At 37.5% G+C, this 17,727-nt stretch overlaps 1 protein-coding gene across 2 annotated transcripts in view; it reads left to right on the top strand.

Moving 5' to 3' along the window:
* The first annotated feature begins 278 nt into the window (after nt 1-278).
* MTA1-like (metastasis associated 1-like) overlaps nt 279-17,727 on the top strand; it is a 70,144-nt gene continuing 52,695 nt past the window's right edge. For both annotated transcript variants that reach the window (XM_022062664.2, XM_022062654.2), the window contains exons 1-3: nt 279-458; nt 4,366-4,433; nt 8,536-8,629. In XM_022062664.2, coding sequence (XP_021918356.1) covers nt 431-458; nt 4,366-4,433; nt 8,536-8,629 — 190 coding nt within the window. In that variant the 5' untranslated portion in view covers nt 279-430. The remainder of the gene's footprint in view (nt 459-4,365; nt 4,434-8,535; nt 8,630-17,727) is intronic.

Here is a 17,727-nt window from a genome sequence, read left to right as displayed (position 1 = left end):
TTGGAAACTAACGCTGTGGGACAGTTGGTGACTTTGGAGGAAGAACTACGTAAGTAGTTTTCTCTTAAATGCTAAATGTAGGAACAATATTGAGCCACTTTATTTATACCGCGTGGAAGAGGAAGGGATGAGCTTTTATTTGACACCTTGGACGATAGGGTTTAGAGATCAAAGTTGACAATGGTAGGGTCAGTGTGCAATGATGCTAATTCGGCTTTGTGTAGCGGCTTATTCCCGAAGTACGCCGAAGGACTGTGGCATGTGACGTCACCGGATTGAGCAGGAAGACAGGCAGGAGAGAAAATGGCGAGTTGTTGCTGTGAGGAAGCTATGTGATCGGGTATTAAAATTATATGCTCAAAGACTTAAATGTTATTAGTGTTAAATGTAGTTACTTTGTAAGGTGCACTAGAACACTGTGGACAGCACCATGACAGCAAATATGTATAGAGTTGGAGGTAAGAAGGAAATATACAATATTATAACACAAGTTTTAAATAGCAGGGCCGGCTACAGTATAAGTTGCTGCGTGCGCATTGATATTTTTGTTGGCTGTTATGATGAGGTTCTTGTTGAGGCATTTCAGTTATTTTTGTTGTTTCAAATGAGTGACTACTTTACTGCAGTAAATGCACAACAGTTTAATCTACTATGATCAAATCATGTCATGTCACGTTTCATTGTACCGCGGAACTATTTTATAATAAGATACAGTAACAGCATGCTAGGTGTTAAGCGTCCAAACATAATTTTGGACCGTTTATTGTTTTCCCCAAGACCATTAGAACAACTTTTCTACACTCATGAATAAATTAAGTTTTATAATTAATGCCTGTTTACGTAGCACAAGCATCAGTATTGATATCATGATACTTAATAATGGTGGTTATAATCAAAGCATCTATATGTAGGGAAATAAGTGAGGATCATTTGTTTTGGTCACCAGATAACCGACCATTTGACGATGCTTTCTTATTTTGCATACGGAAGTACCCTTATCAATAGAAGAATTCTACTACTGTTATAATAATATTTTAATGGAGTAAACCCTCCAGAATTTTCTGATGTGACTGTCATCACTTGTACAGTTTATTTAGAGCATTTTGCATGAGATGCATAGTCCCTTTTGTAATGTTAATGATAGTAATAACCAACTAAATTGATCATACACAATTTAATAATAATATACATTTGTTTGGATATATAGAGAAATCTATTTCATACTGCTGAGTTGAGAGATTTCAGAAAATGTATGGAATTATAATTTATCATATAGTCAGGTTTGGAATTTATGTATTTTTGACTGGGGAAAAACTGTAGTGAGGTTTTGTTGCATCTACAGAATAAACTAAGAACAGATGTTAGAAGGGATAAGGAAGAAGAAGAAAAGCAGGTGTACATTTTTATTTATGTGAATTGTAATAACAATTTCAACTGTAACCTAACATAACCTAGAATTACACATTTCACTCTCACTTTTGTTCATCTTGGAAACATTTAGAAATGTGCTTGTAGATAAAGTTTCACAGTAGTTTCTTATTAAGACATTTTTTATCGAGGCATTTGTAAACAAACTATTTGCAGTGGTTGTGGAATGTTTTAAATAAATTTTGATGCATAAGAAACATGAATTTGAACTTCATACTAGAAATTGAAGATAATTTGTTTACCTTCACTTATTGAAGTTTATTAAATGGAATTTCATTGCCTGCTGCATATAGGTGATAGATTCTTGCACTAGAAGTTGTTTTGATATATTATTTTTCAAGTGAAGTGCACTGAATGTGTGATTATACTTTACTACCTGAAATGTAAAGGCAAAAGGGCTGTGTTGTTCTTTGTAGTGATATTCTGTGTTGTAACACTTTCTTTATCATTGTCATTGCGTCAGCACAGGCAGGAACTCGTACTGCTGATGAGTATGTTGGTGTATACTATATCATTTATGTTCAAACCCAATTTTCTTCTGACAGTTTACTGCAGTTATTAATAGCAAAAAGTCAGCAAGAATGGTAATGTATGGAGTTATTTTTCTCTGTTTGTTTCATAGCAGTTAACACGCGATGAGAAGATTTTCCAGTAATGCTGTGAATTTTATCAAAACCTAACCAAAAAATTTTATTTGATTGGGTAGCGCTTTGAGGACCTGGGGTATCTCAGTCAGTATAGTTATAGTTACTGGCTACGGACTAGACAACTGGGGTTTGATCCGTGACAGGGGCAGAGGATTTTTCTTCTAGCCTCTGCATCCAGACCAGCTCTGGGGTCACCCAGCCTCCTGTCCAGTGGGTACCGGGGTCATTTCATGCGGGTAAAGTGCGGCTTGGGTGTGACGCTGACCTCTCACCCCTATCTAGTGCTGAGGTTAAGAATGAGTGATGCTAGTGTCACATAATATACCAAACCAAATTTAAAGAAAGTGTTATTTTCAGTTGTTTTTAATCTCTTCCATTGTGTCTCATGTTGTAAGCTTCTTAGTGCACAAAACAATGCAAATAGAAAATGCCAAAATCAGATTAAGTGAATGAACCACCTAACGAATCAGTTAATAAATTTAGTTTTAATGTGATGTTATAAAATATTAATTTGCTTATCCTACTCATTCTTCTGTTTTATAACAATTACTGGGGGCTCATTCTTCTGAGTTGAAGTGGCTGGAGCATAAAGGTGCCCATTTGCCTCCATGTTATTCTAAGGCTGTGAATGTGTGGAGTTATACCTTCCTTCTCCATACATCATGGTGTGATGTTTAATTAAACACAGACCCATTACCTGTAGAATATTGTTTTAACTAAATCTGTGATGTGCTCTGTGGATGTTAACTTTTCTTATTGATGGTTTTTGATCATCAGGAAAATTATTCTCTCCGAAGAGCTGGCATGTACCTCTTATGTTTACATGTTTTGGCATTGTTCATGGTTCAGTTATTCTATCTAAATGTGAAAGGAATAGTCACAAATTATGCAGCTGTAAAACTATGAATGTCTTGGAACAGGAGTTGTCAAATATTTCCTGTGACATGCCATTTTTCATAAAGTTTAAATTTTATACTCCATACAAGCTGATGCCCCCCCCCCCCACAGATTTTTATACTAGTCGCTTAGATTCAACTGTACTGGTTAAGGCCTTTAAATTTTGTGTGATGAGAACTTTAAAGGCTTGCACTTTTTGTTACTACTTTATTCTATTTTGCAACTGATAGTATTTTTTTTTCTTTTCTTCCACTTCTTGGGAGTGGGAAATATATAGGAGTAATGTGGCACAAAACCTGTATTTAGTATTCTGTGATAAGTGAACATTTGAAGTAGGGGTGTGAATTTTGGTGTGGAAGTATTATCTGAAAAATTACAAACTTGCATGGTAGGACTCCAGAAACACTAATAGCATCTATCTGCTACCCAACAAAATCACTCGTGCATACTCTTGGTTGAGGTTAAGTAAGAATGTATTTACAATGTTCTTGGTAAACTTGCTTGTATTTAGTTGGTGAGCATATTTTTGCAGCCATGGCCATGGTACTGAATTATGGAATTATGTCTGAATACTGTGAGATTGTTGGAGTCTATACTGGCATGCGTAATGCACAAACGCAGATCACTGAGCAATACAGGTGACTAAAAAGTACCTGTGCACTTGCAAGAACACGAAGAGCTCGCTGTGCATGGCATAGGTGTTTGAAGGAAGGCAGTGACCAAGCTCGTACAGTCATGGGACACATAATGAGTGCTCTTGGGGGGGGGGGGGGTGTTTGCACGGGAACTTAATCATCACTCTTATTGTTGCTTTGTGATATATATTGGTGTCTGAAAATGAATGAATGTAAAATGAATCCGGCCAACGTAGGCTCTTGCCAGAACATCTTTATTCATATTACTGTTCCCACATGTGTAATGTTTCTCATATTAATTTAATTGGCAATTTATTAGCTATTGTTGTATTAAGATGCCTTGAGTTAGTTCAGTGCCACATTCAAATACTAAGTTTTATTTTTATTTATTTTCTACCAGGTTCTTACATTTATTCCCTTCCTTGCAAGGAGGCAGATGATCAGCCATGTGTGATTGGAGTTGTGATCCAATGTTTCGGAGACACCGGGTCACAACTCTGCACACAGCCGATTGCCCAAGAAGACTTCTTTGCATACAGCCACCACGAGAGTTTCTCAAGTCTTATGTACCTTTCCTTATTTATATATATGCCTTATATTTGCATTTATATATACTTTATTATCAAGATATGTGGTAGCTGATTTGTGAAATTCATTTTCACAGCATTTTTGGTTTTATTTACAGATGCTATTTTTAATTGTGTAAGTACATTTTATGAATAGAGGTTTTAATAACCATTCTTGTATTGTCATTTCAGATTATGTTTACTTTGAAACTTCTTCCACATCACCATACCAGATAAGAAGGATAGAAGAATTAAATAAGGTGAAATGTTTTGTTTTATAAATTCCGTGTGTCGTACTAGATCTTGATTTTGGTTGGTGCATATTTTATAAATCTAAGATGTGTTATAATGATTTATATCTGATTATTTATTGAAGCTTGAAGGTTTCTGAGGATGGCGCTATATATTGTGTTGAATTGTACTTTTGGCCTTTTTATTAAGTTGGTTCTGTTTTAGTCATCAGGTGAAAAAGAGGACAAATTCTAATATCTTGGGCCTTTTGGTCAAGGTTAAAATGCCAGGGAAGTTTGCATGACAATCATCCGTGGGAGATAACTCATAATTCCTGCACTGGCCCAGGTATGAATTATTTTGCAACCCAAATTCGACTGTGAGAGAGAGGGTTAATGTTTTCAAGTTGCCAGTTATAATTTTTTGACTGTATACCATATTAAACTGTGTAAACCTGGAAATAATATACACATTAAAAATAAACTGTGTGAATATAAACTCAGCTGAACAGATAGATTAGTTCCAGCTGGTTTTATATCAATGCAGCCTTTTTTAGATGTGTATATTATTTACAGTTTTACCCAATTTTAAATTTTATATTCTCAAAACTTTATAGTTGGTGACTTAGAAGTGGAGGTCTTATCTATCTTAGATGGGTTTGGTTAGTAGAAAGATTTATACTGGGGCCAGCATTATGAGTTATCTTTTGCAGATATTGTTGTCCACAGATTTTATATGTGACATTTTAACGTTGTCGTCCAGGTTTGAGACTGGCTCGACTGAGTTCTCCTTTTCACCTGACAACCAAAGTAGAACCAGCTTCAAAAATGCTGTGGATTTAATAACACCTAGAAAATGGACATAATCCAAAAGAACAGTTTAACACAGACTATTCATTTACACTTTTAGTTGGCTCTGTGCTAGTCCATATTTACCCAGTCAGAATTTGGATGTGATATGTATTTTTACTGTTAGCGTACTTGCCCTTCTTTATATATAAGAAAAGATTTGGTTATAGTATAACTGTGTGTGAATGTTTTTTACCCACCTAATCCAAATGTTGTGGCTTAGTGGTTAGCACTCCTGTTCTGTATTAAGGTCACATGTTTAAATCTCAGCCCAGAAACTGGCTTCATGACAGGTTTGTCGCCGTTTCCGCAGTTCCCCCAGGCAAGTTCTGGGAGAGTGCCTTCTTTAGAACACAACTGCTTCCTTCCACATCCTTTCCAATTCATCCTATCATTCAACATTACTTAGTTTGTAGGATTTGAGGTTTTCACAGAGGTGAGTCTGAAGAATCCTGTCTTCTGGGACATTATCAGACAACATGGCACAGCAACCCAGAAGAGAGCAATCTTTACTACTTAGTTTAGCTGTTGACTGTGTCATTAAATAAAGCATAAATAAAAATACCTTATTAATGGCAATTGATCTAGTGAAGGTTTTGATTGTAACAGTTCTTATATGTTAGCAGTTACAGACTTCCATTGACCAGAAAGCTTTCTGAGACAAATCTAGACCTTTTACTGTGGTGGCTAAGGGTTACGAAATCTTGTAGCTGGGCATGTGAAATTCTATGTGGGTATAGTCATAAATACATCTGAAATTTATTTCACACTGGTTTATTTTGAAAAAAATTCAAGTTATTTCACCTTCCGTGAACTTTAAACCCTTTTGGGACAGGTTACATGTTTACAAGTGGCAGATAGAGAATTGAAATATGCATTAATCTTTAAAACTAAGGTCACCACTGGCTGATGATATGCATTAACTTTGCTTATTTTAACATAATTTTGAAATGCTTTCTAAAAGGGGCATTGGGCTAATGTAGGTAGTTTTAACTAACCAAATGTGCTTAATTCAAGATTTTGACAGCCACTTGATGTTGATTTTAGCACTATTAATTAACAAGTTCTGTTTGCGAGAGATCATTTCATGTATGTTAATATTTGTAGGATTTACCCAGCCTGATACTTAAATAAATAGGTGGCATCTATGAATGAAAAAGGAGATAAGCAAAAATTCAGAACACACAGTGCCTTCTCTGTACTCTGCCAATGCCCAGAAAACACTTCATTTTTCTGGTTTCTTGGCTTGAATGCAGAAGAAACCACTTGGAGATCTAGGTGTAGATGAGAACATAATATCGTAGCTGTATTTGCCTGTTATAAGACGGATCATCGGCAGGCTCTTGTGAACACAGCAATGACTCTTAGGGTTGCATAAAAAGTGGTGAATTTTTTACGTAGTTGAATAAGTGTATGCTTCGTGAGAAGGATTTTCTCACTGCAAGAGATGTGTTTTTTTAACATTTAACATATTTTACTGATTTGAATGTAATTTTTACAAGGTTTACAATTGTTTTTGTTTGTAAAAGAATTTACATCATCATGATATTCTGCAACTTGGATACACTTTTTAATTTAATGCATGAGTGCCTCAGCCTGTACAACTGCTATTAGCCTTGGCTTTATCATTACCTTAAAACGTGTGGTCTCTGTAATGTTGTCCTTGAATGGTCCAAGTAGATAGTAATCTTGAGTAGAATACGTACTCTACAGTGACCATTTTCTTCCCTTTTTTGTTTGTAGCTCTACTGTGAAATTTGAGATATTTTTGTATTTCTCCAACAGATTTGAATCGTCGAAAAGTTTGATTGTTGTTCATTAGTGTAGTATTTATTATCTAATTGCGATGAACTCAGTTTTGCTGCATGTTCTGATTAATTAGACCATTGTCAGGTGGTGGACTGTTTTGACCTCTATGAGAACATCCATGCAAACAGACTAAAAAAAATACATAAAGAATGAAGTCAATCAAGACAGTAATTTGCTTATGATTTTGTCAAAGGCAGCTGAAATATGAAACAAATTGTAAAAATAATAAAAAATAAATATTTTTAATAATATGTAGAGCAGCAGTAGTTCTCAACTTTTTTGAGACCTGAAGGCATATTCACTGTTTCTTATTGACTCGCAGGCTGTGGGGTTAAACAAGACTGGAAAAGAATCATCTGCACCACAACACACACTTGTACTTTACAAATTATTAATTGTGGTTGCCCCTAGTTGAGAACAAATCGTACATGTACTTTAGAGGCGTTGTTATCACTGTTGTCAGCATAAACGTAGCAGTAGGTTGTAGGCAATGTAAAAACATGAGCATATTTTGCAATGTAAGATTTATTTGTTGACTTTTACCTACCTGCCTACCTTATTAAAAAAATGAAATGAGCACAGTTTTTACCAAATGCATGAACATATGTTTTAAACATTTTCTTTTTCCACCAGTTCTGTCATTTGTGTATTGGAAAATTATTGTTCAGAGAAAGGCAAAGATTTGGAAAGCTGAAAATATATTTCGTGCCGCCACCATTTTGCTTTACTCCCTAAATGTTCTTCAACTTGCCATTTTATCTTCGCAGTATAGAACTGAAGGAGTTTGATGCAACCACTAGGAACACAGCAGTGCAGTGAGATTTTTGCCTTGAACTAATTATTGAATGTACACTACAAAGAATTATGTTAGGAAAATTAGCACACTTTTCACTTTATACATAATTTCAGGACTCTGTATTAAGTGACGTTAGTCTTGCTTCCATCCTGCATGTTTGTACGTCTGCCACGTTGGTATATTTGTGAATATTGTCGATTGTAATAATTTGAAATTTTTGAGTTTGCACGAGCCTCCAGTAGCATAATATATATTTCAAATTCCATCAAATGATGTACATTAATTTGAGTGCTCTGTATAATGTGTGAAGGAGGACTTGTGTTGCACTAATACGCATTTTGACTGCTCTAAGCATGGTGAATAGATGAGTTTCAGATGTTTTTGAGAGTATATACAGTGGAACCTCGTTATAACACGGGTTTCGGGGGACAGCTTCAGTACCCATGATATATGTGAAATATGTAATCATATTGGGGAACATGATCACAGCCATGGTATATCCGCGTCCGCAGTAAACGAGGCGCGGTATATTGAGGTTCCACTGTATATTTTTATATTCATCTTGCAGTTTTGTTACCTTTTTTAAACTGTCTTAGTAGTCATGTTATTCTCTTTCTGAATAGATTACTTTTGCGTCTTAGATTTTGATAATAGTATTGGATGTTTCTGTATTTTCAGACACCAAATGGCAATGTGGAAGCAAAAGTCATGTGTTTCTTCAGGCGGCGGGACTTGCCAAACACACTTATTATGTTGGCTGACAAACATCAAAGTGAGTACACTGAGTACAATTTATTAGCACTTAATGCATTAAGAATTATTAATTTTAGAATGTTAATGATTCTTATCTTGCACATTATATTTAGGTAATGTGTAATTATAATTAGTCATGGGAAATTTTTTGTGTATCTTAGAAAAAACATATTTACCATTTATTGTAAGGATTTTATGCCATCTTTTACTTCTTCGGTGTGTGGTTTACAAATGGTTTTTGTGATAAACTTGGTTTTGAAATTTTACAAGAGAGGTGTGTTTATGTGATAGCTGCAGAGGTTTTGAACCCCATTTGTTTCTGTGCACATTCTTCAAAAATGTAAAAATAATAATAATTATAACAACAACTGTTTAGATATAATTGAAAACAAAATGTTTTTAACATTTAATTTACATCATAGCGGGTAGGAACTCTCTTCTGAGATAGTCCTACTTCAGGGAAGTGAGTGCCCCTGCCTACGCGAACTCCGGGTTCCCCTTGACCCGAGGGGTAGCAACCTGCAAGGGTCCCTCTACCAGGGTCACGGTAGATGGCATAGGGCAGCAGCTATGTCATTACTGGGGCGAGGCCATTGAAGAATGACTTCCCTAAAGGCCCGTCACCAGATATTCACAGGCGACAATCACATACTGATTGTACTGGTTGTGATACTGTGATGGAGAAGGCAGCGGGAAACCACTCCATTATAATTCCCTAGTACAATCAAGCATGGCAGAACTCAAATCGCTATGCTGATCGCCAACATCCGGAACGGATGGGCACTTTAAGAAGAATAATAATTTACATTGTATCTCACACATACATGTGCATTAGAATTAGAAGAATCTCCTTTGTGAGCAGATCAGTAAAATCTCAATTTCTGTAATTTTCCCACCCCTGCTGTAGATATGTTAACCAAAATGTTGTCTGTACAGAGCATGAATCGAAGGAATGTAAACTTTAACTTTCAGCAAACAAATACTATTTAAGTTGTAACAAATCAATCATGCATTTATTATTGATGGCATGTGCTTATGTTTGCCAGTATTAAGCATATGCCCACTACAAGCGTTTGATGTTTGGGTTGATTGTTACAGCAAGCTCGTGAACAAAACTTTTATTTTAAAAAGCTGTAGTGACAACCACACAAGTTTTATTTATAAGGCATATCATAAATCTTAAGTGAAACAGAATCAATATTTTTTCTTTGCGTGAATCGTTGGCTTCCAGCAAAACTATCGCCACGGTTTTTGGCAAGCACAACTGCGTTATCCTTCCGCACGGTATCGTATGAATAAACGTAACTTTCATTGGGAGGTGGGAATGTGAATGTCAGACTTACTAAATCAGTGAAAGTGATAACTTCCTGTTGTACGTTTTGTTTTCACATTCGTCAAAGGATACAAACGATGCCAGACACTGCATCTTTGAATCAAGGAGTGTGAGTATGATGTAGCGGATGAATACGTTATCAGATATTACAACTGTTTTTACTTTGTGTAAATATGTTTCTTTTGTTAATTAATCTCTATACCTGCAGATGCGTTCGTTAGGTTAGGTTAGGCAGCAGCAGCTTCGTACGTATTTCACTTATGAATATTTTTAGTGAGTCTTGTGAGGGTTAACCTTTTTGGATCTGTATCAGCAGTGGTTGATTTCATGCTGTGTCTTCTAAAAATACCTCTCATATCCATCTGGTAGTGGATTAATAAGATTTGTAGCTGCTTAGATACATTTAACATTCATTGTGAGTACAGATAGAATTAATGTAACTGCGGATGTTCAGAGTTAAATTTACTTTATCATTATTTGTTGGTAAATACTTCTGAAGAGAACAACACCAAGGTCTTTGAAATCCAGCAAGCAAAACTCTGTGCTGTACAGAAAACAAATTGTTTTACCCATTGAGACGTGACACCCAAATGATGTAAATAAATGCACAGTATTTGTTTCACATTGATATTATGTGTACGTGCAATGCTGTGAGAGGGCATATCAGAATAAAGCTCTTCAGAAAACCGTTTCCGTATTTAGAAAGCAGTTGCTGTCCTGAGTTGTTTGGATGGAAAATTGCGCGTCCTTGAGAGAACAATCTGCATACAACGCCTTTTTTCTTTGGGATTTTCAGTATACTGTGTGCACTGTATTCTCAAGCAGATAAGATCAAACAGTGTTTCTTTATGATTTGCAGTCTTTGAGATATGGATTTATAAAATTGCCTTACCCTCATTATTGAAATTGATTATCTGCCACAATTAACGTACTCGCGATGTGACAGAATTTCTGAAGTAAGATATGACTTTGAAATAGTGACAATGACTGGTGAATTATTTTAATGAACAACAGATAAACTCCATGGAGTGTAATTCTTGAGAAACTGATAGTTTCTAGGTTTGTCAAGAAAATCCCAACATTTTATGGAACCCAAAGTTTTAGTGCCATTTTCAGAAGAACTCTCTGCTGGAACTTGTACTGAGCCACTTGAATCCACTTCACATCCTCTTATATTATTTTTAAGAACTTTTTAATATTATCCTCCCATCAACACCTGGGTCTCTTAGATGGCCAGTTCTGCTTTGCTTTAATAAGATAGTGTTATGAGGAAGAAAATACGAGATATGTTCTTTTGCTGTCTCAGTTATGGATGGTTCTCACTGTACTGATAACCGAAATTCAAACAAGTTATGGAATGTGTGCATAGCGTAACAGTTCTGGAGCTTTCTCCAGAATTTTACTTTTGAAGCGTTTTAATGGTGCCAGTGACATCGAAATTGCCTGGTATCAGCAGGGTGGTCTGCTGCTATTACCGTCATCGCGGAGGATTCACCTCGTGATTACGCGATTGGCTGGGGATTCTCCACTTAGTCCCGTGCGAAGGAACTCTTGTAAATTTCACGTAAAGTGATTGTAGATGTCGTCCAATTTTAGTCAAAATTGGATTATGTCGACACACTTCGGTATGCCTCCCCGGTACCAAATTTCGTGAAAATCTGTTCAGAAGTATCTTGTTACGTACGGACAGACAGACGCTAATAAGCTTATTTTCATAACTTTTTGTTTCGAGTGCATCAACAATTATAATTAGCACCGTGAAGCGTTTGTATTGTGGCTCCAGAGTTGCATCTGATTTGAAAGGGCGTGTAATTATTTGTAACACGCACGAAAAACTTATAACCTTCCGTGATCACGTGTGAATACTTGAATGTTCTGCGACTGTTTAGAGTAAATAGATTTTTTCGTGTGTGTGTTTTAAATAAATAATTACACGCTCCTATATTTGTCCGCTAATTTATGGACACCCTGTAATTTGGATGGTGGAAGAGCTTTGTTTTAGTTGCTACGTAGTGCGTCGTTGTTGGCTGAATGACACTCGAGCCTTTCATTATTTGAATGTGGCAAGTCCAGTTCTTACATCTTTACCCTTTTGTTCAGCTCAAAAATGCCTCGCCTTTTCTCGCGTGTTTTTGTTTCCTTGTGTTAACAACCTCGCTTGATCAACCTGTCTCAGGAATCTCTCTTTTATCGTCGGCATTATTGGAACTTCCGAAAGCAGAAGAAGGCGCCCGTGTTCTAAGCCGTTCTCTGCGACGGAGGTCAAATGATTTGTGGCTGCGGGATGGACGAGTGTGGACGTAGTTAAGCGTTGAGGGTGGGATTACTCGCGGGTTTTGGGTTCTGTAGGGGTGTGGGGTGGGTGGTCTGACGGGACGGCTAGCTTTATGCTGAAAAACCATGGGAATGGCGGATGCAACACCAGCACCACCAGTGGGGGCTCTTGTGGAATCGTATCGATTGTCGTCTGGCTTCGGCCGCTTTGCTCCTGGAGTTTTAGTTACATTTGGATCGTGTGGGATGTTATTAAGCTCGCGTTCCCTCGTTTGCATGTTTCGGGAATGTGTGCTGTACTTCGTTCTACAGCGTTATAAAGGATTCTGAAAATAGACGATTACACGAACCACATATGTAATAGATTTTGTAGTTAGAGTTGGTAATTATAGGGGACGGGATGCAGAATTTGTTTTTCCATGGATCGACCTCCAAGATTGAGCATTTTCCTTTCGTAAATACCAGTTTGTGCGTCATCACCATGATCTGAAAGCGACGACATTAAAGCACTGCGGTATCGTAAATCCACCGCGCTCTCGTTAATTCTTCTGTTTACATTCGAGACACTGAAATCGACCTTCCATCATCATATATTGCTAAATTTGAGAACGTGGATATTTATTTACAGTTTCCCAAAACCTCTCTCGTGGCCTGCCGATTAGGCTTAAGTTCGTTTTTACTCACACATGTCGATGTCGTTCGTCTGGACTTTTAAGCCATGAAGATGGAGGCAGTATATTCTGCCGAAACGGTATTTTCCTACAAGTCCACACGGCGTTACGGCCCAGAAGACCAACATCGACATCTTCATCCCCGTGGGAGTCTAAAATCTTTACACGCGTTTAATTACTAACCATGCTTAAATTACTGCGATTGCTAGAAGAGGAAATTGTTCAGAGAAATGCTATATTTATAGCTCGCTGTCCATGTGCGATAAGGAAAGATGGGCTTGTGACATCGCGCCTCACCTTCACTCCGCAGACGCTGATATGAATGTAGTGCCCACGTTCGTACTTTGTAATTTCCTATCACCAGTTGTACCAACTTCGTATATGGTGTTTTTTTTAACGAACTCTGAGACATGTATTTGACTGCAGTGCGTGTTCTGTTGGGTCGTTGCAGTCTTTATAGTAAATAAATATAAGGTCTACTAAGGTATGCACCGATTTCGAAAATGTGTAGTGGAGTATTGCTTTCCAGTATCGTCCCCCCTCCCCCCAAAAAAGATCTGCAAACAGAAGTTATATCAGAGTGAACCACTGACGTGGAAGTTTCGACTTGGGTTATCGGAAATGTGAATTTGGCTTTCCAAGACGAAGGTACTGAGTTCGCCGAGTTGAAATGGCGGAAATTACAGATAAACAGTTGCATAAATGAGACCATTCTGAATAGAAAATGTGTTGGACAAATGTTTGCCTATTCTAACCTTACTTTTGATTTAATTTAAATACTCTTCAGTTATAGACTAACTAGTTTCATGGGTGTACCGAATTCAACGAGAATGTTACGTACGTCACTTATCTACTAACTGAATTATACGACTTCTTTTAATCAATAAATATCATATGCATTGACCTATTGTACTTCCATTTTTCTCTCCAATATCTCAAGAATGCCGCGTATCTGATAAGTACGTGACGAACCTCACACTGTCTGTTCTCGGCATCTTGGAAAAAGAATGTCGGATAATATTTTACATGTATTTGATGACAATGATATTATTAGATAATTACTAATTTTAGTTTGGCGCACTTTTTATGGAAGTCATGATAATGGAATTATTCCATTGCTGTGGATCTCAGAACGTAATGTTTTACCTCATGCTGTGATTGTTTCTTGCCAGACTCTGATCAGTGCCTGGTGATTTATACCTTTGGAGGCTTTCAGCATCTATCTCAACCTCAGGAGAACGAGCTAGGCTCAGTTGGTACTTCCTCGTCTGCATACATTTCAATCTGCTTAACATCGTTAGTACCACGCGATCGGCGCCTCACCCGTCATTAATGTCCGTGTACAGACGCCTAATATTTTTCTTGACACTGATTGTTCAAACTGTTTTTACCTATTATTATTTTTGTCATTGACATTTTCCACATAATCTCATCCACTTCGCCTGAATTCTGTAACCAATGCTACTTTTTCCTTGTCCCTGAGACGGTGCAACAGATATTTCTGAAATACGTTTTTTAATACGTGTTACCTGCATTAAACAGGTTTCGCGTGAGGCTTATTATTATAATGTAAATGTCATGCAAGTTCTCGTCCCAATTATCGATTTGGACATCTTTTTTCGCTTTATCTTTGTACCGAAATGTGACAGTTTTCATGTGGTATTTCGAGATTTGGTCGAAGATTTCATCATAAAAGTTGTCATTTATATAATTTGTTTTTTCCTCAGCGGTTGCGTTAAGAGTAATAATATCGCACCAACTACGTCTTAGTGGTACGTACGACATTCTGTCACAGACCCTTCCCTTGTGTTCGAGAAAGTGTGTCCGTTATGATCATTCTCATTTGCATGGAAGAATATGTAACCATTTGCTGGTTTACTACCGTCCTTGTCGCACTTGACCATCTGTACTCCCACTAAATCTGTCTTACGTTAGCCAATTCTCTTGGTACCGTTTTCAAAGAACCTGACCTATAGACTCCTGACATTCCAAGCTCCCAGTCTCATTGCTATTTTATTTTGTTTAAGTCGTTCCAAAGAATCTGTCCAAGTCTGAGGCCCTGTGTGACCTTTCGTAACACGCTGCCCTTTTAACGGCGAGGAATTGTTAGCCCCCCCCAACCTGAAGGACACCCCCTTTTTGGCTGTACGCAACTGCTTATCGATATACACCGAGCTACACTCCATATCTGGAAGACTTCTTCACGATCTGCAAACCCGAGGACGCGCCATACCACGTGGTTTACAAGGGATGCAGTTGACGTGGCATTTATGTCAAAGTATTGTCTGCGTGAAGCTTTTTGAACATAACACCGTCGCTATGTTTGCGATTGTTGACATAACCTAACCCCTGTGCTGATTCTTTCTTCTGAAAATATCACCCAAAAAAATTGTGTCTTCTATTTGACGTTTGGAATATATCCACAACAATTACATTATTGATGTGTTTTGATGTAAAATATTTAATCGTTTTGAACAAAGTTTATTATTTTAACGATTATAATCCCAAGTTATCTCTCGTCAATTTCCATTGTTTAATCAACACACATCACACACTGCAGAGTAATCTGATAAGCCAACTTAATTATCGAAGAGACAAAGTAAGTTAAAAAAGTTGTGTCCACTTGATGGTAGGCGTGTTTGCGGCTGCGCACAGAGCCAGTGAGCCAAATCGCCTTCTGTTGTTAGATTGTAAATGCACGTCAGATAAGTAAGAATTTACAACTTTAAGGCCTTTGAAAATGTTCCCCGAACTTTGTAGTTCCCATAATCGGGGCCTTTAGCAAGCTAAATAAGTTTGACGTCGTTATCTATTTAAAATCTCATTCACACTAACGCGATGAACAGCGAATAAGCGAAAATTATTTGAGCGGTAATGTCTGTTCTGCATAACGAGACACATTGCAGCCATTTGCGTTTTACTCCAGGTTTTTTTATTTATTCTTCGTGTGCTGACCTGTACTTCCAGAATACTAATTTGGCCGTACGCTAAGCCACAGTCGCCGTAGCTTAAAAGATTTGTGTTGTGATCCACGTGGATTGTGTGATTCATTGCTTAGAGGCTACTCGTAAGCCAGAAGTTTAGTCACCAGTGTGCGGACCACTGGTTGGGAGCCGGTACTTCAAAAGTTCTTGTTTAAATTATTTAGTTTGGAATGGACTTTTCGGATATGACGTGTTTAATGTAGTATGCTTTAACGTCATATTATAATCGACACAGAATTTTTCGAAAAATCTAATTTCACCGCAGTCTTAATGACGTTATTACGATGTTCTGTTGATATAGCTGAAACATTTGGTGCGTAAGTGTGTAATGACCGAGTATATGATTACACCGAGGATGTACTGAAATGTATCAATGTTGTAGGTGGTCTTGGCATTAATGCTGGAAAGTTAATGTATGTCAGAGTGAGCTAAAAGCCATTGAATGCCTTTTTTTCGCAAGTGGTTATTGAGATAAACTCAGAATGTTTATGCTCTTGTGTAAAGTGGCGTTTAAAATCCCCAGTGTAAGTGAAAATTGTAATGGTTCGAGTTTTTTAACGTAAAAATTTTCCGACGCGAAATTTAACCGAAGTCAGCTTTGCCGTTTTCGAGTTGTTTCATGCGTACTCACTGATTTTGATTTGGACAGGCACTCCGCAAAGTTTTGAACATGCCTGAAGTGTGCTTAAGGCGAGACTGAATGTGCGGATCATAGCGTATTTACAGTCTGGGTCACATCCATGCGAGGAAGAAAGCAGTGGAAAAGTTTACTCCAAATCGAAGTACCCCTATTTTTAGAATGTGGCTTGTTCGATTTTAAATACGTCATGGGCCCCCTTGTTTATCGAGATAATTGCCGTATTTGTCATGAGTTTTATGGCACTTATTTTATTTATACGCGGAATATTTTTAAATATCCTGTAGTTTTGTACTTAAATCATATTTGTTGATACATCCCGTAAACTCAACTAATATTGCCTTTTTATTACATCGCGTTTCAAGGTCTTATTAACAGACTTCAGTTCATTCAGCAATGTTAAGTATTATGTGTTTTCTTACAACAGAACATTTATTCTTTCATAACTGTGTTTTGTGCAGCAGAAAAAATGTGTTTCGTTGGATTGCATTTATAAATTATTTACCGCAAATCTACTTAGAATAATTTCCCCATTAATTATACACGACATAGATTTATTTTCCTGCTACTTCATGATGGAGACAGTTACCGAAACGTCGGATTTGAATGAATTAATTCAGAAATATGATAATGACAGGACACGCTTTAATCGGATGGCATATGCGCGATGTAAGAAGCTCTTCGTTCACTCTTTCCTGTTATTCTCCTGCGATTATGGCCTCAGGTTGTCGTGTGTACTTTCTGTTTTCCAGGCTTTTCAGTAAATCAGGTATTTGCGCGTTCGAGTTTGATCGTTCTGTATGAAACGAAGTGGCCTCACGATGCACATGAACCAGTAGGCACGTGGGTTTGTGAAAATCTGTTGGTTCTATCGGGTGCCCAGAGCTTGCGGATCTGTCCGGTTGACGTTGGCCGCTGCCTCCCAGTACACACCGCGAGCAACCGCGTTGGTTTACCACAGCGAACACCACCATATCATTGCCGAGGCTTTGATTGTTCTCGCTTGGCAGCGGACATTTGCTCCAATGGGGAGAGACTCTATTGATTATACCAAGTTTTCACACGGGATGTCAGTGCTGTGTACAGCAGCGGTGAAACAGGTGATTTCCAAGTGGCCTTAGGTTTTATGCCGGTTATTAATTCCGGTAATTAGCTGCAAATCAGCCGGTCACTGTAACCGCTTTGATTAAGACGCGGATAATCCTGGCACGAAAGCGG

This window comes from Zootermopsis nevadensis, unplaced genomic scaffold (assembly GCF_977971745.1).
Source record: "Zootermopsis nevadensis isolate Lab colony 2312 unplaced genomic scaffold, Znev_1.0 Znev_ptg000007l, whole genome shotgun sequence".
Classification (NCBI taxonomy): Eukaryota; Metazoa; Arthropoda; class Insecta; order Blattodea; family Termopsidae; genus Zootermopsis; species Zootermopsis nevadensis.
This window is presented reverse-complemented; position numbering and strand designations above follow the sequence as displayed.